This window comes from Zootoca vivipara, chromosome 3, assembly GCF_963506605.1.
Source record: "Zootoca vivipara chromosome 3, rZooViv1.1, whole genome shotgun sequence".
Taxonomy (NCBI): domain Eukaryota; kingdom Metazoa; phylum Chordata; class Lepidosauria; order Squamata; family Lacertidae; genus Zootoca; species Zootoca vivipara.
In genome coordinates, this window is record NC_083278.1 from 119,374,030 (window position 1) to 119,400,389 (window position 26,360).

The 26,360-nt window shown below is 47.6% G+C and overlaps 1 protein-coding gene across 2 annotated transcripts; it reads right to left on the reverse strand.

The window, feature by feature from the left end:
* Positions 1 to 1,685: 1,685 nt before the first annotated feature.
* RAB10 (RAB10, member RAS oncogene family) lies at positions 1,686 to 25,746 on the reverse strand. 2 transcript variants are annotated; one of them, XM_035110745.2, is made up of 6 exons: positions 25,198 to 25,746; positions 9,394 to 9,454; positions 7,448 to 7,586; positions 5,957 to 6,046; positions 5,030 to 5,131; positions 1,686 to 4,222 (listed from the first exon to the last, which is right to left on the reverse strand). In XM_035110745.2, the coding sequence occupies exons 1-6, from the start codon at positions 25,322 to 25,324 to the stop codon at positions 4,139 to 4,141; spliced, it is 603 nt and encodes a 200-aa protein (XP_034966636.1). In that variant the 5' UTR covers positions 25,325 to 25,746; the 3' UTR covers positions 1,686 to 4,138. The 2 variants fall into 2 exon arrangements, with proteins under 2 accessions (XP_034966636.1, XP_060129211.1); XM_060273228.1 differs by lacking the exon at positions 25,198 to 25,746 and adding an exon at positions 17,933 to 19,808.
* Between the last annotated feature and the right edge of the window lie 614 nt (positions 25,747 to 26,360).

A 26,360-nucleotide genomic window follows, 5' to 3' on the forward strand; every position in this document is an offset into this window, starting at 1 on the left:
CTTGCTGGCATTCCCCGCAGGGCTGCTACTGTACCTGGAGAGAAGCTGCAAAAACCCTGAAACATTCCAGCTGCTTCAATTAGAACCAGTCACTGATTTTACATTGAAAACCTCACCCCCAGGTACAAATACCTTCCTGCTGTGAATGGGAGATATTGGAAATCAGCCTCTAAAACAGAGTGGGTGACAAAGTAGACTGCTCAATTGAATTTATCCAAAGCCTATTTGGAAGCTTCAAGGAAGCATGTGGTGTATGGAGACCAGTTTAAAAGTCAGAAAGTTTTGCTGTGTAGGCCAGGGGTTCTCAAAAGTGGGTGGCAGCGCTCCCTGGGGGGCAGAGGGATGACCTAGGGGGCTCGAAGAGGAAAGCAGGGGGCAGGGGGGCGCTGGAGGTGCCAGTGACTCTTGGATTTTAAAAAAGCTGCCATCACTGGATCAAGTCCGTCCATTTGGCTGAATTCAACTAAATAGTTTTAACTGAATTTTGAATAAATGTGCAATCCGTTGTTACTGCAGGGGGCACTGGGGATGAGTTTATGGAAGCAAAGGAGCAGCTGCCCAAAGTTTGGAAACCACAGATGTAAGCAGTATGATTTCCCCCCCATTTCATTTGTATGAAGGGTCAAGCGCATAGCTTATTTGTGCATTTATCAAAGAAAGTAGTGCCAGCAGCCGCGTTCCCCAGCCAAGCAGGGGATTGTGGTACAACAGAGGGAGGTCCTACTGGGAGATCCTGTTATTTGCCAGATGCAGGAGCGCCAGCTGTCATCTCCTGTTCTTGTCCTGCACTGGGGGCTCTGGGGCAGGTCTGTAAAAGTGACTAAACAGGAGAGGGCCGGGGGGAGAGATTCCCATAAGCCAGGGAGGCAAGGCAAGCAAGATGCCAGGAAGCAGGAGGAGGGCGTTAAGATGCTAGCATGGCCTTGATGGAGCCTCACAAGCCAGGCCTTGTGGTCCATATTCCATCAGTAGACCTGCTGATCCTGCCCATCGAGGGTCAAGTCCCAAGAGTTACACCAGCAAAAGGAGGAAGGGGAAATGACCCACCAGCTGCAAGGCAGAGAGAACCAAGAGGTCAGTACACTGTAGTGGTTAGTCTTGGCCTGGGGCCTGAGAGGACAGGGTTCAAGGATCTGCTCAGCCATGAAGCTTGCTGGGTGACCTTGAGCCAGGCAGCCTGCCAGGCTAACCTACTCCACAGGGTTGTTGTGAGGATAAAATGGGGAGGAAGAGAACTCTGCAGTGCCACTTTGAGGAAAGGTGGGCGATCTCCCCGCAAAGCCCAGATTTGGCTGGCTCTGTGGACTGGATTCAGCTTCTGGAATGAAGGGGGCTCCATGGCTGAAGTACAACCAGGTCTTGCCATCACTAAGGGGAGTGCTTGGCTTGGAGAAGACACGGCAAAGCACCACCCTAAGAGCAAGCTGCTGGCTGTGGCTGAGGGGGGGGGCTGGAGGGCGCAAGGTTGGGGAAAGGCTGCTTCAACTGGATCGTGGGAAGAAGCTGCACTCTTCCGAAGCACGGCTGGGCAGTGAGAGGCGGAGAGATGCCCTGGCCAAAAGGGGCAGCCAAGAGGGGTTCCACACTCCCAGCTAGGAGGGAGGCCTTCTGCTGTTGCAGGAAATACTCTGAAACATACAAAACCCACACATCACATTTGTCATTATGAACAGAAATAGACCAGCTAGAAATATTTCAGTTTATTTAACTTGTTAAGTAGAATATGAATTTTTAGCTAGTAGTACCAGAGAGTGGACTGTTTTGTTTTTTAACTGCTTGGTGCTTAATGAACACAGCTTTTACAAAGGATCTCAAAGAGACTCATACAGGAGGGCCAGGCCCAGGAAGCAAATAAAAAAAGCGCACGTTTTTAAACAAAGGTTATACAAAAAGGATTTCGACGCAGACTCCGCATTCCCTTTTCTCTCTCTCTTGATAACGTCAGAAAGTGCAGCTCTGAGAAGGTAGCCAGCCATTTTCTATTTACAACACTAATCAATAACACCATTACGCAAGGAACAAAAAACTGCACTGTTTTTTTGTTTTGTCCCCTCAAGTCACCCAGTTATTTTGCCTTTGCTTCAACAGCCACTCAGCTGGGAGAGGTTAACAAGCACGGGAAGAAACAGACTGCTCAACACAGGAGAGAAAGCGAGAGAGAGAAGGAGAAAGGACAGTTACTACGCAGGTGACACCAGAGCAAGGCAAGAGTTCCAAACACTTTCGTGTGTGTGTGTGTGTGTGTGTGTGTGTGTGTGTGGTTTTAATTAAAATTAAAATCAGCATCACCAGCTGATTTAATTAGTAGAGGAAGTTTCCTAAAAACAAGGGCAAAAAAGTTCACCCTCAAGCCAACCTCTGGAGCACCCATGGGGTGGGGGGAGAGGAGGCGGAGGAGGGGGCCGCAGGAGAGACTGTGCTGCAAGAGCCCCCTCCCGCGGTGGGTTTGCAGGCAGGCTTGGCGGTGGGAAGAAGGCAGTCCCAGTAAGGCACCCCGCTCAGCACGTGCCTCTAGAGAAACCAGCTCTTGTCCTGACTCCGGCTCTGTCCGAAGCAAAGGCCACCCCTCCTCTCCGCGCTTTCCAGGCGGCTGCCCTGTCGCAGCAGAGCCGGAGCGAGAGGCAAGGCAGCAAACTGGAAAAGCAAGTCCTGGCCCCAAGGGCCCCCCCAAGAGCAGAGCGTGTGCCCGTTTGCTCGTGCCACAGGAAAAGGGAAAAGACGAGGTGCTGCGTTTGCTCGCAGCCGTTCTTCCGCACCCGTTGAAAGAAGTTACAATTGCCCAGGGTTGTAAACAAGGGATGTTTTTTATTGTGAAGAACTCAAAACACAGAAGGAGAGCATTCTAGGGGTGTGACCATTCGACTCACCTGCCCTCTTTCCCCCACCCCCACCCCCACCCGTCTTAAATATGTACTAGGCTACCGAGTCACCTGCCTGGAGCAGCAGCAAAGAGAACCAATTCTGTGTCAAGGGCTGTAGATTTGTGAACCGCCTGGCACAGTCATACATAAAGGTCAACAACAGCCACATCATCATCATCATCCTCCATAGAAAACTAGTGCATGCAATTAATTCTTCCATTATTACCATAAACCCCAATAACTACGCAGGAGGGAGGGAGGGAGGGGGGGAATAGTAGCGGGCCTGACGTTTGCTAGACAAAGGTTAGTAGATAGTTCACGTTTTACCTCCGAAAGCTAGAATCCGTGATCAGTGCTTCGAATTAAATTTGGCAAACGTACTGTATTGCCACCTCTTAACACATCACACCATAAAATAAAAAAATAAAATAAAACCGGCATGCAAGCGAGAGAGAGAGAGAGAAAGAGAGGGAGGAAATAAGGAGGAAATTGCTAGAGAGAAAGAAAATGGCAGCAGGAACTGGTCAGCATTTAAAGCCCCCCCCCTTCCCCTCCCCAGGGAAGGAGGCACCAAGCAGACTGGAATCTCTTGCTCTAACCCCCCTTGCCCTCAATTCACTACATCGATCACAGTAAAGTCATCACAGGAGAGTTTGATAGTTTAAATGTGGCGTAGTCAAGTGTGGGTGGCAACTCTCCCGTCCTGCTTCCATCAGAGCAGGAAGAGGGGAAGAAGAAGAAGAAAAAGGGGAGGGGGGGAACCAAAGTTCCTTTCCACATAAGGCACAGGACAAAATAATAAAACCCCATTTACATACTCAAGGCGAATGGATTTTTTTTTTTGCCAATGCAAACATGGTGACTTAAGCACAGTATTCATTAACAAAACCCCTCTGCTGTACAAAACAAACAGTTGATGCTAAGTTTTATTCTTGTACAATTTGCAGACTGGAGCTGAAATGATTTGCTCTAAGTTTTAATGTTAAGATTGGGCTATAATACAACCAGGATGTGACGCCAAGTTGAGCTGGTACATTAAAAGAAAAGAGTCAGACATGATTTTAATACAGTTTCCAGAAAATTATCGTCAGCGAGTTCTCCCGAAACAGAAGAACAAAGGAAGAGTGGAGCCATGTTAAGATGAGGAACAAAAAAAAAAACAAAAAAAAAATTTTTTTATAAGGTTAAAAATGGGCAAAGTGGTTTATTCCACAGCAAGAGGAGGAGGAGGAGGAGGAGGAAGAAGAAGATGGCGCTTGGCGAGGAGGGGAGCACGTTCAGCAGCACTTGCTCTTCCATCCCGTCACGCCACCTCCACTGCTGATATCTACATTTTCACTGTTGGGCTCTTTTACAGGGGTCTGCAACAAAGCAGCAAGACAGGGGTTAAGTCAACATTGCAATGCTCCTTCAGTCAGTGAACATCAACACCACCGTGACTGGGGTTCAAATGCAGGGCTTCCCAAACTTGGGTCTCCAGCTATTTTTGGACTACAACTTCCAGGGATGATGGGAAGTGTAGTCCAAAAGCCGCAGGGGGACCCCAAATTTAGGGAAACCCTGAAGGAAAGTACTTAATGGGCAAAGAGCTTGTTTCTCAGGGGATGCTGGGCCTGGCAGAGCAGAAGGTCCCAGGTGCAGCCAGCAGCATCTCCAGCTAAGCCTATCACGGGCCACACCTGAAACCCTGGAGAGCCACTGCTGCCAGTCAGGGCAGACAGTACTGATCGCAATGGACCAGTAGCCTAACTTGAAATAAAGCAGTTCTTCCTTGCTTTCCTGCACCAACATCCATGGTATTTAGCCACACACTGATTTCTATAGCAACCGTGCAGGCTATTATACTTGGGGAAAGGAATAATAGAATTGGAAGGGACTCTGAGGAGCATCTAGTCCTCCCCCTGCAATGCAGGAATATGCAGCTGTCCCTTACGGAGACTGAACTTGCAATCTTGGCACTCTCAGCACCACATTTTAATCCAATGAGCTATCCAGGCTCAGGAGGCCGATATTGCATCTACAGGCAAAAGTCGGGGGGGGGGAGGGAAGGAGAAGCACCCACTGGGGGCCCATTTGTGCTCCTGAGCCTCAATGGCTCTCAGTCCAGTTCCCATTGTCCTGTTCAGCTCCTGCCCCACCTTCCCCCGAGCAACCAAGCCCGCAGTTACCTTTCGAAGAATGTCTTCTGCTAACGTGAGGAATGCCTTCTCAATGTTAATATTTGCTTTTGCGCTAGTTTCAAAAAACCTAATACCGTGCTCCCTTGCGATCTAGGGGAAAAAGGGAAAACAAACAGACAAACCTGTGAGGATGGCAAATGCTGCATATCAGAAATGGCCGGCTGCCTCTGCCTGCGGCCCAAACACACCTCACAGCAGCGAGAGGAGATCCTTCAACCTCAGCAACAGAAAATGACAAGGCAGTATAGAAATGTTCCCAAAGAAGTTTGCATGCAAGAACATCAAACATTTGATATATGTGGCGTGTCTGCTAGATGCTCAAGTGAGCGCAGTGGGGTGAGCAGAGGCCTTTTCCAGCTTGGGTTATTTTGCTTGCTAAAATTGAGAAAGACACAAAACTAATCCAGCAAAGGAGCCGATATTGAACCACCATGAGGATGTGCAGAGAGGACATTCAGGGGGCCCCTGTGAGAACAGGATGCTCAACTAGATGAGGCTCTCGCCTGATCCAGCCGGCTCTTCTTATAAGACTGGGCTAGCTTACTTAAGGTGACAAAAGAGAGGTTCCGCAGGCAACTCATAACCACTTAGGGTAACCCTGAGCTCCCTCCGGAAGCCGGGGATACTCTGCTTTGAAGGGGTGGGGAAGAGGAGACAGACAGGAACATTCACAAAACTTTTCAAAGACTGGCCTATGTGTTTGGGCAGAACGAAAGGACAACTCAGCGTAACAAATGTTAACAGGTTTTGAAACGTGAGTTAAGACAGCGGCCTGGGCCTGTGGGAATCTGTGTCAAATGCAGATTAGCCACAGACCTCCAACCTGAAGGCAGACCACCTGGTGACAGGTGCCCACAGGTGACTCCAAGCCCAGGGGTCTCCCCACCTGCAGAGTCCAGCAGAGCTGCCACTCACCTGTTCGCCTTTTGCTTTGGGCACCACCCTCTTGTCATCCATGTCGCACTTGTTACCTAGCAGCATCCTCTCCACATCTTCGTTGGCATGCTAGAGGGCGGAACCAGAGAAGAGCACAGTAAGTTCTTCCTCACTGCATGGCTCCTACTCCCTCCAGAAAGCAAGGCTGAGTGGCCTGTCACATAGAACAGCATCTGGGAGAACCATGCAATCATAAATGGTGGATTGTTGTGCGATTCGGCTTCCGTATTAGATTACTGCAGTGCGCTCTACGTGGGGCTGCCCTTGAAGACGGATCAGAAACTTCAACAGGTCCAAAGTGCAGTGGTCAGAGTACTGGCTGGGGTCGCCTTTAGAACTCATAGCCTGTTCTAAAACAGCTTGCCCAATTCAAGGTGCTACCATTAGTGTCCAAAGCCCCCAAATACTGACACCCCAAATATCTGGGAGACTGCATCCATTCCCATAGACCCTCTTGGGTGTTAAGGTTAAGCAGTTACCTAACCCTCAGAAGCTGGGGGTTTGGTGGCTTGGCAAAGTGTCTTCTTGGTGGCACCTCTGGCACCTTCCCAGGGGAGCTTTTGGTGAATGCTGAAGATGCACCTCTACCCCCTGACCCTTGACCCCTGAGGTGTGTTTCTGGGACCCACCCTTCTCCTGTGAACATAATCTGTTTCAAACGGTTAACACAGAATAATAGAACTGCAGAGCTGCAGTCCAACCCCCTGCAATGCAGCAATAATGGAGAGTGGGCAATACATTTATAATTATGAATAGTAATAAGAATAAATGTATTATTTAAGAAGGCCAATGTCTTGAAAATAGGGAGAGAAAAAACTATTTTACGTCAATTTGCTCCATTTAGTGCTTTGTCTCTAAAATAATTTCCCTGCTACCTTTTTGAGGACAGTCTACTCAAGGTGGTTCACTTTATCAAAACAGCATTAAAAAAGAGTTTATTTGTTACAATGCTAGTCCATTTCCACGACCCCCTCTGCCCCACCTCCCAAGTTCATGCAGGGAGGCAAGTATGGCTCTGATGTGCCCAGTTATCCAATGAAGGGGAAGGAGGCCTCCAGGTGCCAACTCCCAGCTCTGAATGGGAGGAAGCTTCCAGAGAGCGGGGCCAAGTGAAGGCACCTAAGCATCAGCCACTAGGTCCAAATCGTGCCTCACTGGACTGATTTTGTGTATCAGGTAACAAGCCAGCCCTGCCTGGGCTGCAGTAGATTTGAGGGAGAGCTACATGGTACTTCAAAGGAGGGTTAGACAATTTCATGGAGGAGGTGGCTATCGGAGGCTACTAGGCAGGAGGGCCCTGCTCCACTTCCAGCAGGCTTTCCTTGTGTTCTTAACATAAGCACTTTCTGTTGAGGCAAACCTACCCTGCCCTGCTCTCCCCCAAGGGGGACTTTTTGCCACACACACACACACACACACACACAGCTCCCGAAATGGGCAGCATTAAGGTCCCCACCCCCCACAACTCACCTCATCTATGTTTCTGAGCCATTTGCTGATGTTTTCAAAGCTTTTGGCATTGGTGATGTCATACACTAGCATGATTCCCATGGCACCTCGGTAGTAGGAGGTGGTGATGGTGTGAAACCGTTCCTGTCCTGCTGTGTCCCTGTGGAGAGAAGCAGAGAAACTTCTAGCACTGCAGAAGTACAAGACAGAAGTACTGTTCGTGGGGGACAGGAGGCGGGCAGGTGTGGAGGATTCCCTGGTTCTGAACGGGGTAACTGTGCCCCTGAAGGACCAGGTGCGCAGCCTGGGAGTCATTTTGGACTCAAAAGTTGTCCATGGAGATGCAGGTCAATTCTGTGTCCAGGGCTGCTGTTTATCAGCTCCATCTGGTACGCAGGCTGAGACCCTACCTGCACGCGGACTGTCTCTCCAGAGTGGTGCATGCTCTGGTTATCTCCCGTTTGGACTACTGCAGTGCGCTCTACGTGGGGCTACCCTTGAAGGTGACTCGGAAACTACAACTAATTCAGAATGCGGCAGCTAGACTGGTGACTGGGAGCGGCCGCCGAGACCACATAACACCGGTCTTGAAAGATCTACATTGGCTCCCAGTACGTTTCCGAGCACAATTCAAAGTGTTGGTGCTGACCTTTAAAGCCCTAAATGGCCTCAGTCCAGTATACCTGAAGGAGCGTCTCCACCTCCATCATTCTGCCCGGACACTGAGGTCCAGCACCGAGGGCCTTCTGGCGGTTCCCTCGTTGTGAGATGCCAAGTTGCAGTGAACTAGGCAGAGGGCCTTCTCGGTGGTGGCGCCTGCCCTGTGGAACGCCCTCCCAACAGATGTCAAAGAGGAAAACAACTACCAGACTTTTAGAAGACATCTGAAGGCAGCCCTGTTCAGGGAGGCTTTTAATGTTTAATAGATTATTGTGTTTTAATTTTCTGTTGGAAGCCGCCCAGAGTGGCTGGGGAAACCCAGCCAGATGGGCGGGGTATAAATATTATTATTATTATTATTATTATTATTATTATTATTATTATTATTATTATTATGCAGCAGCCAAACTTCAAGGGGGAAGCACAGAAATGCGGCCGCAAAGGGCCTTCAGCACTCAATGCTCTACTGCCCTCGAAGACACCTGGTGGCTCCCCTTTGGAGAAGCAATATTGGTTTCATGATACCGGTTTCATGATTTTTGACCTGGCAATGTACCACAAATCATGGTGTGTGTACACGCGCTATGCAAAAATCACAATGTGGGGGAAACTGTGAAACCGGCCCATGCCTCCACATAGCTCCATCCTTTATTTCAGGCACTGTTCATATATCAGTATATTGCAATGTTTAGCTGGTGATATATTGTGAGAATGAAAACCAGCTCTAGCCCTCATTACCATTTGAGCCCCCACAAGATACTTCCCCCCCCACCCTCTGCCCAATAGATGCCTTCACCAGACAGCATGACAATAAAGCCCCCCCCCCCCTCACCACGGCAGAATCTCATCGCCCATAGGAAACCTAGCAAGCACAGCCATGGGAATTCCTAACGGCAGGTCAGCTGTGCCCACCTGTGCCGGCTCTCCCAGAGCAACCCAAGGCATTTTTAGGCCAGGCGTGGAGGAAGAACAGAGTGCAAGCAAGCTGCACCAAATGCTTGTCTGTTTAGGTCAAAGGGAGACTTTGGGGCTGCAGAAGAACTGCCTGCAAATGCCTGAGTTGCAAGATCTCTCTCTCCCTGCTGTGGCTGATCTCTTCTCATTGCCTTGTCTTCCTCAATTTAGTCACAGGGCACACACTGAATGTTATTTATGTTGCATACTGCCTTGCTAATCAACCCTTTTCACTGTAGCTATGAGAGTCACAGAGCACTTCTTGACATTGCCAGATAGAGTAAGAAAAGCATCTCACCCTCCCTTTTCGCATCATCATTACCCCCCCCCCAAATTCTGAAGTGCCACTTTACCATATCTGCAGTTTGATCTTCTTTCCTTGCAATTCAACTGTTTTGATCTTGAAATCTATCCCTAAAAAATTAAAAGAAACAACAGAAGTCATGTCATGCCCAGAAAAAAGCTATACTGAAAAGTGCAATTATGGCAAATCCATCATAAAGACCCCCCCAAACTATGGGAAATCTTGACACCTTGCTTCTATACCTGCCACAAATCACCAGTCCATACAACCTGCAAATAACCTTACATTTTAGCCAATCTCCTGGCCATTCCTGTTAACATGGCATTTGGTGCTTCAGGCTACAAAGCCATTTGACTAGTGCCTATAGTTTATTCCAACTTATACTGAAATTGAGTTGTCTTTTTGCAGATTCCTCCAAGTCCTTAAGCTGTGCATAAGTGCAGTTCAATAACAGCTATAGTACACAGCAACTTCCAGGTTAAAGAGTAGGTCAAGTCTCTTCACCCAGGCTTTTCATAAGGCACATGAGGAGGTGTGGTCTGTATTTTTTATTTTTATTGTTTGCTGTGCTGTCATACAGACAGTTAAGGTGCTCTGTTGCGAATGTTAGTTTATGCGACCTGACAGTTACATATGCGTTTTTGATTTATTATGGGACCCACCCTGGGGCCGGGAGAAAAATTTAATACAGGACATAAAGGCAGAGTCTCTCTCTGTGAATACTTCTGTAACACGTGAGTTTCTGAGCATGTGAAAACAGGGCCACAGGCAGCCCAGGTAACACGAGGGTCCAGAGCTAAGGCCTATGCACACGGCCTCTCTTGAACTGTAGCCCTTTTGAGGTAGCAAAATGCTCTTCTTTTTAGAGTGTTTGGGGTTCTGATTCATGGCTGACTTTTCCTAATTTTTTGATTATGCTGACTTTCTTCTGTATCATTTGCTGAGAGTTAATCTGAAAGTTTTCACAGTTTCTGCTTCGGTTATTATGCTCATTATAGGTGGGTGTGTTTAATTTATTGGAAGCTGCTTTGCAGGTTCAGAACAAAAGGTTGGAAAGGGGAAGTGGAAACAAAAAGTTTGTCCTATTTTAGTATTTTCAATTTGAGGTCAATCTCATTCATCCTGGTCCTCTGCCTCTTCAGGATTATCTTAAAGTTTCATCAACGTGAATTTTTTAAAATGATAAATAAAGGAAGTCATCAATTTCTCATGCAATTCATATTTGCATTTAAGCACAGATGCATTTAAGCACTGACAATCTCTCTGCTGTCCAAATACTGTAGACTCACAAAGCACCCACAAAAATATTTGCGCATATGCTGTTTGAGAACTTCTATAAAAGGGTAGTTTAATAATGATAACAGTCAATAATTATATGTGTTCAAAAGGAATGTATATGTTCCGCTCACAAGGGTGCAGGATGCAGCGGCTACATCATAGTCAGGTACCAGGATTAAGGGCCTGGCATTCATCATTCAACATGTAGCATCATGAGAAACGAACCTAAATCAGGAGCACTATGGTTATCAGCTTCAGCTCTCCCACAGTACCCTTCCTACAATCCAGAATTACAGCCAACACAAGATTTTGCAAAAGCTTCCTGTTAGAAAAATGCCCACATTGGTCTCAAACCAAAACCTGAACCTTCTCAGAATCTGAGTGCAATACGAGCAAATGTCAAAGCTACATGCATATGAGCATAGCGGTTACTGGGAATAGATAAAATATTGTGAAATCTTAATGAGCTGTAACATGATCTTGGAGCAGCAGCAGTAGTTAACACCAAGTGGCAGCGTAAAGGCGAACAAACTTTCAAACTATGGAAAACAAGCCCAGGGCCTTCTCGATATGGGAAGTCCAGCATGTGAAGATACCTTTTACATATGGGGAGAAAGTGTAAGCTCCCCCAAGTGGCTTACAAAGATCAGATAAGACAGTCCCTGCCTTCAGCCTTGCAACCTAAAGGGCATGATGGCAAAAGAACAGGGGGTTGGGAAGGCTGGAGGAAAAGGGCAGCTCGGGCCCTGTGTCTACAGAGTCCTTGCAATAACCAGAGCAGAGTTCAAGGAGAGGAGGAGGAGGAGGAGTGGAAAGTTGTTGAGCTTCCCATCTTTCCTCTGCTACAACTTGATGAAGCAGCTGCTGTTGCAGCCAAGCAACTGCTGGTGGAAGGAGGAACCAGGGGTGGGTTTTTCTCCTTTCTTGGAGCAAGATGGGAGTTCCTCCACCTCTACTGCAAGCAACAAACTGAACACTGGAAGTGAAACAGCATCACTGGGACGGAGGTTGGATGGCCACCTGTCATGGATGCTTGAGTTGAGATTCCTGGATTGTAGGGGGTTGGACTAGAGGACCCTCTGGGTCCCTTCCAACTAAGATTCTATGAGCTACACTATGGAAATCCCAAGCTAGCAGTCACAAGCTGAACTGCCATTCCAATACGCTCACTCACGCCTCCCCCCCCCCGCTCCAAACCAAGACCAACTTTGTCTCAAGTGTCAATCAAACTTACAGGGTTTCAGAAAATATATGAATCACTGCAGGACGTTCAGGAGCAGCTTATGCAAAATATGAGGGATTCTGCACTGTGGTGAGGAGAGCAGGAAGTGCTCACGCGCACACCATGTGTGCCAATGAGGCAGCCAGGCTAGGAAGTAAGGATGCCTCGCAACATGAGTGCTGATCCTTGTGCACAAGAGGGGGGCACCAGGAGACCTGAGGCTTACAGCACAACAAAGACAAATATTCAGAGCCTGCTGACGGCCTGCCTGAGAGGTGGTAGAGAAGGCAGGAAGGAAACTAAAGGAAGGGGTGCAGTTCCCTGAAAGGGACCCTCTGGCTGCTGGAACCCTGAACAGGAGCGACACCCCTTAGTTGCCAGTAATCTCTGTAGAACAACAACAACTTATTGCTCTTCCTCAAAGCACACCTATAGAATAAAGGACGCCTATAAGTTCCTTCCAGTTCCAGCCTAAATGAATGTCTCCAAGGCCTCGAGCACCACCTCACGTGAACCTCGTTTCTCTTTTGGTTTCTACAAACACAGCAGCAACGGTGCCACAACCGACCTTCACTAGTTTTGCTAGCAAACACAGAGGTGAAATTTTTTTTGTGCTGGGGAGTACCCATTAGGGTGGGTCATAAAAAACATTTTTTGGAAAATGTTTCCTCCCTTGATATTATATCAGGCGTATGGTATAAACATAGTCAAATTTCAAATTTGGGACAAATTGGTTAATATTTAGACCCTGCTCCTATAGATTGAAATTTTGCCTCACTACGAGTGATGAAAACATAGGAATTTGACTCATTCTCAGTATGTTAAATTGTGAACTAATAAACATAAATTTTAGATTTTATGTAGAGAAATAATAGTTGCATACTATTATTTTCTGCAATATTTATTTATTTAAGATAAAACATGTTGATAATTTACATGAAAAACCAATGGTTTTGAACAAATGATATGGAACAATTAAGCAAACGGTGTACTAAACAAGTAAACATAAACAATAAACAATAAAACACCACTCATATTATGTGTTGCGTCAAAACATCACATTATAGCGAGGGAAGTTATTGAGTGATCCAACATCAGTGATACTCAGAATAGACCCCAACAAAATCAATGTATTTGGGAAGTTAAACTTGTTGATTTCAACAGGTCTACTACAAGTACAGCATGAGTTAATCGGAGTCATCCAATGTGTATTTAGTTGCATATGCCACACCTAGCATATCTGTTCTGAACCGCACCCAAGCCCAGAAGGCTGGCTGAACCCTACTGAAAACCAATGGCTGGGAATCGCCAGTGGGCAGTGCTTGCTGGTGTGCTCTTGGGGGTTTCCCAGAAGAGGCACCTGGCTGGCCACTGTGAGAACAGGATGCTGGACTAGATGGGGCACTGGCCTGATCCAAGATCCTAGCAGAAAGAGCAGGGCCACTATGCATTCACAAGAAAGATATAGCAGAGAGATTTGCAGGGCTGGATGCAAGGCAACAAGGGATTCCAGTGCTGTCCAACTGACCCAATAGCTATTGTTTCTCCTGCCCGATGAAATGTGGAAACTAAAATATACTTACAACACCAGTAGCATGAAAGCTGGCAAGTATTTAGCAGACCTAAAACTCTTCTCCCACCTTCAGTTTCTCAAGCATGGTTCAAGAGGGAACTGGCTGTTCCTACCAATAGTTTTAATTCCCTCTTCTGCCTCTGACTCTCAGGACTGCAAAGAAGGCCAGATGGCAGCCCTGATCCAAGCATTCTGGCCTGGGGGGGGGGAGGAGCAGAACCGGTCAGCTCTAACCTAAGAGAGAGACGCAGATCAGCTCCACTGAGATGCCATCTTCAGAACTGTTCCATGGCACCACTGAAACAGCACAAATTATAGCACTGCTCTGGGGCAATGCACAAGTTTATTTGAACATTGCAAACCACGCCTAACAGATGCAAGGACGTCTTCTCAGGAAGGCATTTACTCATTCTTTACTCTGAACAGAACAGAATCGTTCTCGTGTTTGGACATACAGCCAATGTTCTGTGCAGTTGCTCCAAACTATGTTGAAGAGGCAGTTTAGGCCAAGTGTGGCAGGAGACAGAATGTGTCCTGCCATGAGACCACTGGCTACGTTCGGGCTCAGCATTTCAGTTCTCCTAACGGGACTTGTACTCTTGCTGACCATTAGGTCCAGTCGTGACCGACTCTGGGGTTGCGCGCTCATCTCACATTATTGGCCGAGGGAGCCAGCGTATAGCTTCCAGGTCATGTGGCCAGCATGACAAAGCCGCTTCTAGCAAACCAGAGCAGCACATGGAAACGCCGTTTACCTTCCCGCCAGAGCGGTACCTATTTATCTACTTGTATTTTGACGTGCTTTCGAACTGCTAGGTTGGCAGGAGCTGGGACGGAGCAACGGAAGCTCACCCCGTCACAGGGATTCGAACCGCCGACCTTCTGATTGGCAAGCCCTAGGCTCAGTGGTTTAACCACAGCGCCACCTGGGTCCCACCCTCATATAGGTGTCAGCAAAACAAAAATATGTGCTATTAAAAAGGAAGTATTCTGAAAAATGAATCATAGACAAAGCATGGCCTTCCACACCAAGGTCAAAAATTACTAACCTAAGGCAGGGGTGGCTGACCCAAAGCCTGGATCCAACTCCTTTCTCCAGGGCCCACAGTCATTTGGGATTTTAAAAAGTATCCAAATAATTTAAAACCCTTTGACAACTTTTGATCTGGCTAATTTAAAAGGGGCAATTTACACACTCATGTACAAAAGCTGGATGAGTGGGGAAGCTGGTCTAGCTTTATTCTACCCACTTCAGTGAATAATGGGGCGGCGGGGGGGGGGGGGAAGGATCAAGGAAATAAAATTGGAATTGTAGAGTTGGAAGGGACTCCTAGGGTCATCTAGTCCACCCATAATCACAACATTCCAGAAACAAGCTCTAAAAAACAAAACCTCAACATGAATCCAAACACACTGCGAGCCACACAGAATATTCACAGCTGAAACAATGCCCCGCTTATAATTCACTTCAGGTCTAACATAGTAAACAGCACCCATCTAGAATAACTGCAACAAGATTTGCCTCAAGGAGAAGCTGCCTCAATGCCCGATTCAGATGACACCCAACTTGAAGAACTGATTCAAACTGGAATTCTCCCATCTATGTCCGTTTACAGAATATGCCAAGAGGAAGATACTTCCCCACGTCGTCCCAGAAGAATCATAGAGTTGGAAGAGACCACAAGGGCCATCCAGTCCAACCCCCTGCCAAGCAGGAAACACCATCAAAGCATTCTTGACAGATGGCTGTCAAGCCTCTGCTTGAAGACCTCCAGAGAAGGAGACTCCACCACACTCCTTGGCAGCAAATTCCACTGCCGAACAGCTCTTACTGTCAGGAAGTTCTTCCTAATGCTTATGTGGAATCTTCTTTCTTGTAGTTTGAACTCCATAACAGAACCCTCAACGTTAGCGAGTCAATCCAAATGGAGGATAAACAATTTGCTCCCAAGGAGTGTGGTGGAGTCTCCTTCTTTGGAGATCTTTAAGCAGAGGCTTGACGGGCATATGTCAGGAATGCTTTGATGGTGTTTCCATCGGCAGGGGGTTGGACTGGATGGCCCTTGTGGTCTCTTCCAACTCTATGATTCTATGATTCTAAATCAGAAATTTTTGATATAACTGTAAAAACTACTCTGAAAATTGTATGAACGTCAACAATGGGAAAGATGTACACCACTTTTTTAAAATATGGAAATAAATCAAGATTATGGCACAGCGGGATTAAACACCACACTCTAGAAGAAACAACACCTAGTTCTTCACAAGTGATGCATTACTTACTGAACTCATTATCCAAAGGGTGAGGTTACCTCTGGCAGAGGTAGTTTTCAAGATCGCAGTTACGGTACTTCCCCAATATCTGTGAGTAGAGCTTCCATCTTCAGGAGCAGTTTGTCTCCAGCACCTGATAACCAGAGGCAAGCAGGAGGCCACTGTCTCCCCCTCCTCAGGGTCTCTTTCTTAGGTGACCACTGCTGGGAACAGACTGCTGGACGAGAGGGCCCTTAGATTTTATCCGCAAAGACATTTCTCACATTTTTTATGCTCAAACAACTGAGGCATTTGGTAGTCCCGAACAGCCCATCAAGTTCTTCCTGAAACTTTGCAGATCCTCAGCACCTCACTGTTCTACTGTGGCAAATGCAGACACACACACACACACACCCCACTTCTAGGCATTCTACTCGCGCACAACTGCATATATGGGCAGGAAATAAATAAATAAAATCCTAACAGGAAATGGGAGGAGAGAGTTGGAGAGCCTTCGTGGCTCACAAAGAGACCCTCCCAGGAACCTGGAGATCAGGGACACATAGGCATTTAGAGGCTTTTAAGAGGGTGCTCTCCACTTTGTGTGATTTCACTTAAGCATGCAGGGGCCAGAATGTAACCCCCCCCCCACATAAGCAGGTGATGCCTCGATAAACTTTTTTATCGTGACCTACTGCTGCAATATACCACTTTTTGCAGAGGTCTTAACAAAAAGCACAGTTGCAACGAGCCGTTCCAGAAAGGGAGAAGCTTTGCACAGGGCCCAAGGACACCACTCACAGACAACTGTGCATCAGTTCCCATGGTCAAGAGAGGGAGGGCCCGAGAACATCCAAGCAAAGCAAAAGGCGCCAAGGTCACCGGAGCGTGAAGAGCTAGAAAAGTTAACAGTTTGCCACAAAAACTGCAATGCTATCACAGCTTGAACACACTTGGCATTGGTCTCAGCAGCAGCCGATGAAGTAGCACCCTTTCCAACATCTAACTTTGCAAGTAAATGGATAGGGATCTCGTAAAAATCACTATTAATTCAGATTATGAAAACTGGAAAACAGACTCCTTCCTCTCCCAACACAGTCACTAAAGGCTTGTTCTATGCCTCTAGCAACAATTCAGCTTCGATATTTACACTGGGGACAAAGAGTCCACCCAACTCTCCCAGGTATGACCAATCAATCGGTAGAGCATGATGAGACTCTTAAATCTCAGGGCCATGGGTTGGAGCCCCACGTTGGGCAAAAGATTCCTGCATTGTGGGGGGGGGGGGTTGGACTAGATCAGTGTTTCCCAAACTTGGGTCTCCAGCTGTTTTTGGACTACCACTTCCATCATCCCTAGCTAGCAGGACTAGTGGTCAGGGATCATGGAAACTGTAGCCCATAATGAGCCAGAGATCCAAGTTTGGGAAACGCTGGGCTAAATGACCCTCAACTCTACTATTCTATGATCTGGGATCTACAAAACTCAGTATTGTCTATGTTGACTCGCAGTGGCTCTCCAGGGCTTCAGGCAGGGGTCTCTCCCAGGCCTACCTGGAGCAGCCAGGGATTGTACCCGAGACCTTTTACATGCAAGGCATGTGCCCTTCCACTAAGCCCTGGTCGTTCCTATAAAACAGAATAAACCTTGGTGGGGGGTTTCGGGTGCGAGGATGACCAGAGGTTTACTGCAATGGCTTGGCTGTGACTCTCACTACTCTGGTGGGTTGTTTTCTCAATGGTTAGTTTCCATCAAAACCGTACAACTCTTCCCCCCTTAAATACTAAGAGATCTGGAAAGGGAAACCAAGGACTTGGTCATGTTTTCTATATTGCCACATCAATGTTCAAGTTTGCAGTGAACGGTAAAATGCTCAAACATATCAAGGTAACTTCTAAATAGTATCTGACAGTCAAATATAGCAACACAAATCTTATTTAGATTTATGCTGTGACTTTCTTCATGACAAGAACTTTCAGTTGTTTTATATTTATAATTTTTATGCCACTTAATAAAAAATATTCAAGGGGCTCTATTGATGAACCCAAAAACCAAATTTAAATGCTGGTTTATTCTGCATTCTAGCAGAGGATGAGAAATCCTGCAATTTGTCATCCAGAGAATAATTTAACATACCCCCAAAACTCAGAATACACCATATAGCCCATTAAATTTAACAAGAGGGTTTAATCAGATCTTATAAGATAAGTAAATGCAAGCACTGAAATGCAAGTTTCACTGTGGCCTCTTCAACAATTCTACCTTTTGTATTCCCATTCTTCCACTCCAAAAGAGCTAACAGCAATTTCTTGGTTTTCACAGTCTCTTTCAACATTTCACAAAATGTATGCTGCAAAGGCCTATCATTCTTTGAGCCATTTTGATGGTTGGTCCCGAAATTTCCTTTCAAGACACCAAAGGGAACTCAACTGTCCATGCCTGTAAGGATTTGAGATGGAAGAGAAGGCAGCTGGTATTTATTGACGGTTAAAAAGATGAATTCACTGTAAAAAACAAAATAGTGTACAATACTTCAAGGGGTCACTGCCTGCCTGATATAAAGTGTGATTTATACATTTTTAAAGGAATCACAATCTCTGAATATCATCATTCCTTTTCCTGTAAATGAGCAGCTATTTTGGGAGGCCAGAGAAAAGTGTCAAGAGTTGTTTTGAACAGAATGAATAGAGGACAAGGGCAGGTTTGAACAAACCTTTTGGTACTTTGGCAAGGAGTTTGAACCACTCTGGTGTCACCAGGACCATTTCCCACTTACTGGCTGCTGTAGCAGATCTGGTGCCTTGCTGAGCTTCACATCTAACCAGGGAGTAGCAGGGAGTGCAAAGGAAAATGGAACAGTGAGAAGGGTGTTCGTGGCAAATTCTGTGTCCTCTACCTCCTACCACACACAGAATTGCTGGAGCTGGCAGCAATTCGGGACCAGGATGAAACAGAGCTGCACCCATCCAAGACGGAGGGCAGTAGCAAGGATGCCTGCGATCACACATTTCCCAATCTGACCTTATTGGGGCTTTTTTTTCAGCCAGAGTGCAGTTCTGGCTCCTCTCTGACGGGTGCCATGGTGGGCCGTCATCTCCCCTTGCCCATTTCTTGCCTTTATGCCCAAAATGGACATTTCAAGTAAAAACGGAAGCTGGCAAGTGTGTGTGGGTGTACACTTTTCCTTAAGCTTTCCAGCCAGGTCTCTACTATTGCACACATGCGTGTTTGTGCCAGGCCCTAGCCATCCGTCTGAATCTAAGGAGGCGGGGGCGCATTCATTTGACCTGCACAAGAACTAGGGACGACCCCCCAAATCAGCTAAGGAGACAGATTGCCATAGTTTTTAGCACCTCTGCAGGCAGTGAACGCAGTTGCTGTCAAACTGGCATCTGTTCAGGGCTACCCCGAGTCACCTAGCGATTTACTACATCAACATCATCGTAAGTTCAAGCACCTACCTATTTTTCTTGGAAAAAACCACTGGCCCTTACAGAACAAAGTGTCATATGAGCAAGAAAACCAAGAGAGGAAAAATAAGAATACCGACAGATGTTGAGCTGCAGCTGTTGAGACTTTGGTCTGATTCAGACCAAACTCCTGAAAGATCAGGGTATGAGTCGCAAAAAGTCCCAGGTTGTGCAATCCCACTTCCCACTCTTCCTCCTTTGCATACAAGGAAAGTGAAAGCACCCACCAAGCAGTGCCAACTCTTAAGGACTGCGGTTTGCTCCAACCAATCCAAGTTAGCTCAAACAAACCAGGATAATAAACCACATTAGGCTTAGGAAACTGTCTGAACTGGCCCACTGAGCCGGGAAGTGCACATTCAGATTTGAGCATTTTGGAGACATCCATCCTTGACCATACAGGATGCCCAAAGTTGAAAAAAAGACTACAGCGTCTTTCTTAAGTTTAAGACCTTAAACGTATCACATCCAACCACACAGTACAGTGGTGCCTCGCTAGACGAATTTAATTCGTTCCACAGGTCTTTTCTTATAACGAAAAATTCGTCTAGCGAATCCCATAGGAATGCATTGAATTTTTTTTTGCCCATAGGAACGCATTAATTGAATTTCAATGCATTCCTATGGGAAACCGCGATTCGCTAGACGAATTTTTCGTAAAACGCATTCATCTAGCGAGGCAACCACCGCTAGAAAAAACCTTTCGTTAAGCGGAAATTTCGTTAAGCAGGGCATTCGTTAAGCGAGGCACCACTGTATCTTTAATTTAGTAGCACAAACTCCCACAGATATTCAGTTTGCCTGCTGGTTAACTCTGAGCACTGCTGCTGTTGAAAGAACTGCTCTTTCCAGCCAGGTGCTCTGGACATTAAGGATATGGATATGGCTCCTTCTTGGCTGCACAGCTATCCTATTTCATCACATTCTCTCTTGGGACGATTTTTATACACACAGGCAGACTCTCTCAAAATTGCTGGTGAGAGAGAGAGAGAGAGAGAAAGAGAGAGAGGCAGAGATACAGCTCCATATCATGTGCACCTACAAAGCCAGCAGGATACCAGCAAGGAGTAGTAATGCGCAGAAGCCCCACGTAGTTCAGCCAACGCAGGAGATCTGTGTCACAGGCCAGCTGAAATAATTTTTGAATGGCAAGCTAGTAGTCAAGTGACAGATCTGGTGTGTTTTACCAGCTGCCAACAAGGAGCACTTGCACCATGTTAAGCAAATAGGAACTTAATATCTACCCCTAAACGTTCCAGGACCATGTGCATGTCCCATGGCAAATGAACCCCAGAAGTGCTCCACGAAAGCATCACCTGCACTTTTAAACAGGCACCTGCCAATCAAATTAAACCCATGACAGTTGGAGCAGACTGGGAAGAGAGGATTCTTAGGAGCTCTCTCCAACATTGGTAAACCAAATGCTGCAATCAACACACAAATACATAAGCACTACTCAGAGCATTATTCAGCATGTAGTGCAATAGAGCTTTCTTGGATAACTTTAAATGTCACATCTTGCCTTTGAAGACAAATGCTCTGCTCTATTCAGGGAGGTTATGATGACTTGGGGATTTTCACACTGGAGGCTATTTATAGTATTCCTAGCTAGGGTACTGAAGTCATCTGCCCTCCCCTCAGCAATTTACTTTTCAAATAGAAGCTGGACCACAACTAAAAATAACAAAGTGTCCTAAATTATTGGCAAGCTAAAAGGTGTGCCACGACACTGCCAAAAGCACCATGCCCTTATTTTTGAAGATCCAACGTTGCCCAGAAGTAGAAATGCATCTTATTCATTGTGCAAGATCAATAAACTAGAAAGCGTAGGAACTCAGCCATTGCTGAATAGGGTAAGCCTGTTCTGAATTTTGCTCAACCTGGGAATGAACAAATCTGTCAAGACTTGTTTAAGAGCCATCACACAAAGCCTGAAGGAACCAAAGTATGGGGTGGTGGAGGAAAGTGTCCTGGATTTACCTACTGGCAGGCAGACAGTGGCAAGCTGCACAAACTTTTAGCTGAGTAATGTTTGATAATCCAGCCGTGTACCTTGCAGAAAAGTTGCCACTGTATGTATGACTGCTACAGAGATAGTGTTCTTCTAAAGGTAAAGGGACCCCTGACCATTAGGTCTAGTCGTGACCGACTCTGGGGTTGCGCGCTCATCTTGCATTATTGGCCGAGGGAGCCGGCGTACAGCTTCCAGGTCATGTGGCCAGCATGACAAAGCCGCTTCTGGCAAACCAGAGCAGCACATGGAAACGCCGTTTACCTGCCCGCTGTAGTGGTCCCTATTTATCTACTTGCACTTTGATGTGCTTTTGAACTGCTAGGTTGGCAGGAGCTGGGACCGAGCAACGGGAGCTCATCCCGTCACAGGGATTCGAACCGCCGACCTTCTGATCAGCAAGCCCTAGGCTCAGTGGTTTAACCCACAGCGCCACCCGCATACCCTAGTGTTCTTCTACTAGGCTTAGAAATAAGCAGCTTCACTGCAGGCTTCAGTGTTTGAATAGCATACCTCTAATGTTTGTCAGATTGATGGTCCCATCTCTATGAAAGAAATCCAGATTGACTCATGCACACACGAAGCCATCTGTAGCCCCCCAAACAGGGGTGGGGACCTTTGTAAACCAACTTCCATGCTTCAGAATCTCCTTTGGGTGACTTTTTGACACAGGCAACCTTGCAAATGACTATTTATAAGCCTGAGCTGACACAAAGTTACTAGAAAGACTGAACATTAAAAAAATATGGTTCAATTTTAGAACAGTGAAGCCAGATGCCTGCAGAGCAACCGCCAGCTTTAAACAGGACCTAAATTAAGCCCACAGAGCAAGAAAAAAATGCCAACTACTGTACATCTCAGGGCTCTTTTCAATACCAGTTCTGCCAGGGCTTGAATCCCCACGCTGCCATGTTACTGGGCAACCTTGGGACAGTCCCTGCCACTCAGCCTAACCTACCTCTCAATGCTGTTGTGAAGATAAAATTGGGAGGAGAACTATGTCTGCCACCTGGAACCCCTTGGAGTAAGGTGGGATATAAATGTAATTAAATAAAATAATAAAATTATATTTTTAAATTGCAAATGTAAAATAAGCGTTAACATGTTTATCCTAATCAAGGCGCAACAACCTGCAGCTCCCTGTTTGGGCAATCCCATGTTTACATCTGTACGGTGTGTGAAACAGCTCTAAGATGTCTGACCTTCAGAACTCGGATAAAATATCCCCCCACCACAGGCAAGTGTTTACGGAGTAATCAAATCTTCATAACACACAGGCAACCTGATAAGAGACATCAAATATTAACTATCATGCAAATTGAGTATAACCCTGTGCAACTCTGATCAATTAAATCTTAGAGAGGGAGAAACCTCCTCAAGGTAAGTGATTCACAAATGATTGTCTTCTACCTTTCCCTGCAGTTTAGTAGTGAAATACATTTAAACCTGGAGTTATGAGTGGACAAGGTCACATAGAATAGTAGCACAAATCCCATCTTTCCAGTTTATGTCAGGAGAAGAACTGAAGTGTGTAACTGTGCTCAGCAAGTACTTGAACTACTGCGCAAAGCCTTATAATCAGAGCTTAATTAATCTACCCTAAACAGCAACTAAGGGTCTTACAATTTGTAGACTGAAGTGTATCAACGTTTGTCTCCAGGATCCATCCAGGAAGCAGAAGGAAGAGAGACAGCAAGCAACAGAAACATCCTGGGGGGCAGCCGCTATTTGTGCTTGGCCTCTTCAAATATAGGCTTTTAAAAGGGTGTTGAAATCCTCTCTTCACTCCTGCCTTTCCTTGAGACTGTTAAAGGCTTGTGAAATTCAGAGCAGGTTTTTCATAATAACTGTACACCTATCTGAAGCATCTATGCATGTTTCTTATGTACATTGCGCTTTGGGAGAGTTTGGCCATAAAAAGCAGATTAATACTTTGACTAGAAGACAGACAGATTGCCACCTACTGTATTGTAAAATTGACTGCTGTGTTTTAATATAAAAGGTTTTGTGCAGTTTGTATGACAAGCAGTGTATGAAAATATTAAACAAGGATCACAGAGCTGTAACTAGCAGAGACCTGGGAGTGTATTGCTGTGAGGCACTGCTGCCCTGTCCAGGAACTACCATGAAACCTCTGCTTGTAACTTGAGATCTTGGGGGAAATGAGTTCGCATAATAAGGGAAGCAAAGCATGTGAAACTGTTGATCTTCAGAGATTGCAAAAGAATTAAATTGAACCAATGTCAGAATAATGTGCAGCAAAAATATCCTATCCACAGGAAAAAATTGCAAGCATCTTCATGAGAGGCTGGGCGAAAGAGAAACAAACAGGTTTATATTCTATTAGGGCTCCTGGGACTTCATTTCCTGAATCAGAATTGCCAACATTATTGACAGTGATTTAGAAATCACCTTCTAAATCACCATCTCAAGGCCACTTGCATATAAAACAGTTAAAAATACAAAAACAACAAATCCGCTTCAAACAAGACTAAAACCCTAACAAGGGCAGATAATGTATTGGGTCTTGAGTCCAGCCCATTAAGGATTTCAAAGCACACAGGGTGCAATGAGATTGAGTGTTTGTGGGGAAGGGGGGGAGGCTCGGTTAATTTCACTGTACACAGGTTGTACACTGATAATAAAGGTATTATTATTATTATTATTATTATTCCAAAAGCATGCCCTTAGGGATTCCAATATAATATGGCTTCCTCTCCTCCAACGCACAAACTTCCTCAAGCCTGGTGAATTCTAAAAAAACAGGTGGGGGCATCTGTATAATTTATATAGGCCAGTGTTAAGACTTCCTGTACTGTACTAAGTTTTCCATCTACGCTGCATATAGACAACCTGGGTATAGCTCAAAGCAGACAGTAGGATTAATGTTGGCTCAAGCCACACCTATCTACTATAGCAATGTTAAGACATCAAACAAAGCAAAATGCAGGCAGCAGTTGTCTCCAAGATAATGCTTCTTTGGTCTCTGGTAAGTCCTCCACGCCCATTCCCAGCCTGACAGTCTCCATCGCCTTAAGAGTACAGCAAACTCAGCACTGGAAAAATCCTAAAATATTTCTCACATTTCTACTACTCTGTGCTGAAATCAACACCTTCTCTTTGAAAGGTCTTCTAGAATTTCACCCCTCTGAAGATAAGAAATTGACAGTCCGTATTCATAGTCAGCTATTCCTCCATCTGAGGCACAATAGCTGGAAGCAGACACAGATAATAGCATAAAATGTGATACTCCATGAGCAAAGAGTAGCCTTAACACTAGGGGGTGTGGTATGAGTAAGAGCCCTCAGACGATGCTGAGGTCACTCCAAGAAGTCAGCCTGGTGTTTTGGAAGATGTAGCGTTGGATGGGCAGGTGCCAACTGAGAGTGAAGGGAGCAAAACAGCGCAGGGCTGCAAAGGAGTCAAAGGCTGCTGTGCAGTGCAGGTCAAAGCATTAGGGGCATTCCTCCAGCACCTCCCATTCAGAAAACAAAGCTGGACCAATATAATCCCGCTGTGCAGCCAGAGTGACAGGCGGGGTTGCTATGACCAGAGCATGGCAAAGCAGACACACTATATGAAGACTACAAGGGCCAAGCGGGGGGAGGAGTAGATACAGCACAAGGAACAAAAGATGACGCTGGGAGGCTGACAGATATGGAGCAGGATGGGGAGGGTGGTCCTGCAGGCATGGTGGAAAGAGGAACAAGGTGGGGAGGTGAGAGGGGGAGAGCCCACCTTTCCAGGATGGAGGGTGGTGGGTGGGTGGGAGGGATGCATGGTGACGGAGACACAGGGGTGGGGGTGGCGGAAGAGAAGGGGAGTCATCCGGGGGAGCCACGAAGCGGGATCAGGCCAGTCCCAGCATCCTGCTCCCCCCAGGCAGATGCCCCCAGCAACTGTGCCGGTGGCCGAGGGTCGCCCCTCCGGCGGGGAGTCCAGCGGGGGAGGAGGCCGCGGGAAGGGGCCATGACCCCGGAAGAAGCAGCGGCGGCGGCGGGGAGGGGACTCCCCCTTTCCACCCTCCCCTCCCCTCCCCTCCTCACCGATGGTGGAGATGAAGGTGGTGTTGAAGGCGTCGTCGGAGAAGCGGAAGAGCACGCAGGTCTTGCCCACGCCCGAGTCGCCGATCAGCAGCAGCTTGAAGAGCAGGTCGTAGGTTTTCTTCGCCATGGGGGCCCCCCCGCCGCGCCACGCGCCCCTCCCTCGCCAGGCTCCGCCTCCACAGGCCTCCCTCCCCGCCCGGCACGGACCCCCCTCACGGGCACCGCCGCCGCCGCCCTCGCTCTCTCTCTCGGTCTCTCTCCCTCAGGGCCCCGGCAGCGCAGGACGGCGCTCGGGAGGCACAAAATGGCTGCTCAGGCGGCGGCCGGGATGGGCGAGCCTGGGCGGAGCGGGCGGAGGCGGCGGCGCAAGGGCCCTCCTGCTCGGGGACTGCAGCCTCTCCTCCTCCTCAAGGGGCGGCGGCGGCGGTGGCAGCGCCCGGCTTCATACCCTCCCTCAGAAACGCCCGCGCGCACGCTCCGGAGGCGGCGGAGGAGAAGAGGAGCAGGCCGCACGCACGCACGGGCCGACTGACTGACTGACGGGCGGGAGGGAGGGCGGGCGGACTGGGCGGAGGCGCCGTGTGCGCACGCGCGGGCCGGGCGGGAGCGCGCACGCCGCCGGGCCCCTCCTTGCCTTTCTTTGGCACCCTCTCTCGCCAAGGCGCCGGAGGGGGCGGGGCTGCGCGTTGACGTCGACGCCGCCGCAGGCTGTCGGAGGGCAAGGCCGGCGTGCGCTTTCTCGCTGTCTCGCCTCACCCGCCGGAGCTCCTCGGACGCATGCGCGGAGACCGACCCCCCCCCTCGGCTCGCCCCCGTGGCCCTTCTAGGCGTGCGCGGGGAGGGAAAGAAGGCGGGGAAGGGCTTGCTCACGCACGCACGCATCGTACGTAACGCTGCGTTCGGCGCCTCCAATGGGAGAGCGGCGAAGTGACGCCAGCGGCCACGCGAGCTGGCGGATCTGAAAGAGAGAGACATAGCGCGGGGGGGGAGCTGTCGGGCGCTCCCTGTTCCCCCACTTTGTCTCCTGCGCGCATGCGCCGCCTTAAAAAGGCCGGTTTTCGAAAACATGAGGCGAAGAAGCCCCGCCCATGTCCCTCCCGGATTGGCTGAGGCTCCTCGACCGCGATTGGTCAGCTGCGGGCAACTTCAGGAGCCGTGGGGAT

What these genes read in the sequence shown, in the direction of transcription:
- RAB10 (XM_035110745.2), bottom strand. Translation starts at nt 25,324, where the DNA reads ATGGCGAAGAAAACCTACGACCTGCTCTTCAAGCTGCTGCTGATCGGC. An exon ending in AAGATCAAACTGCAGATATG is followed by an intron (nt 7,587 to 9,393) that starts GTAAAGTGGCAC and finishes TTCTCTCCACAG; the next exon opens with GGACACAGCAGGACAGGAAC. An exon ending in CCAAAGCAAAAGGCGAACAG is followed by an intron (nt 5,132 to 5,956) that starts GTGAGTGGCAGC and finishes TTTTTCCCCTAG; the next exon opens with ATCGCAAGGGAGCACGGTAT.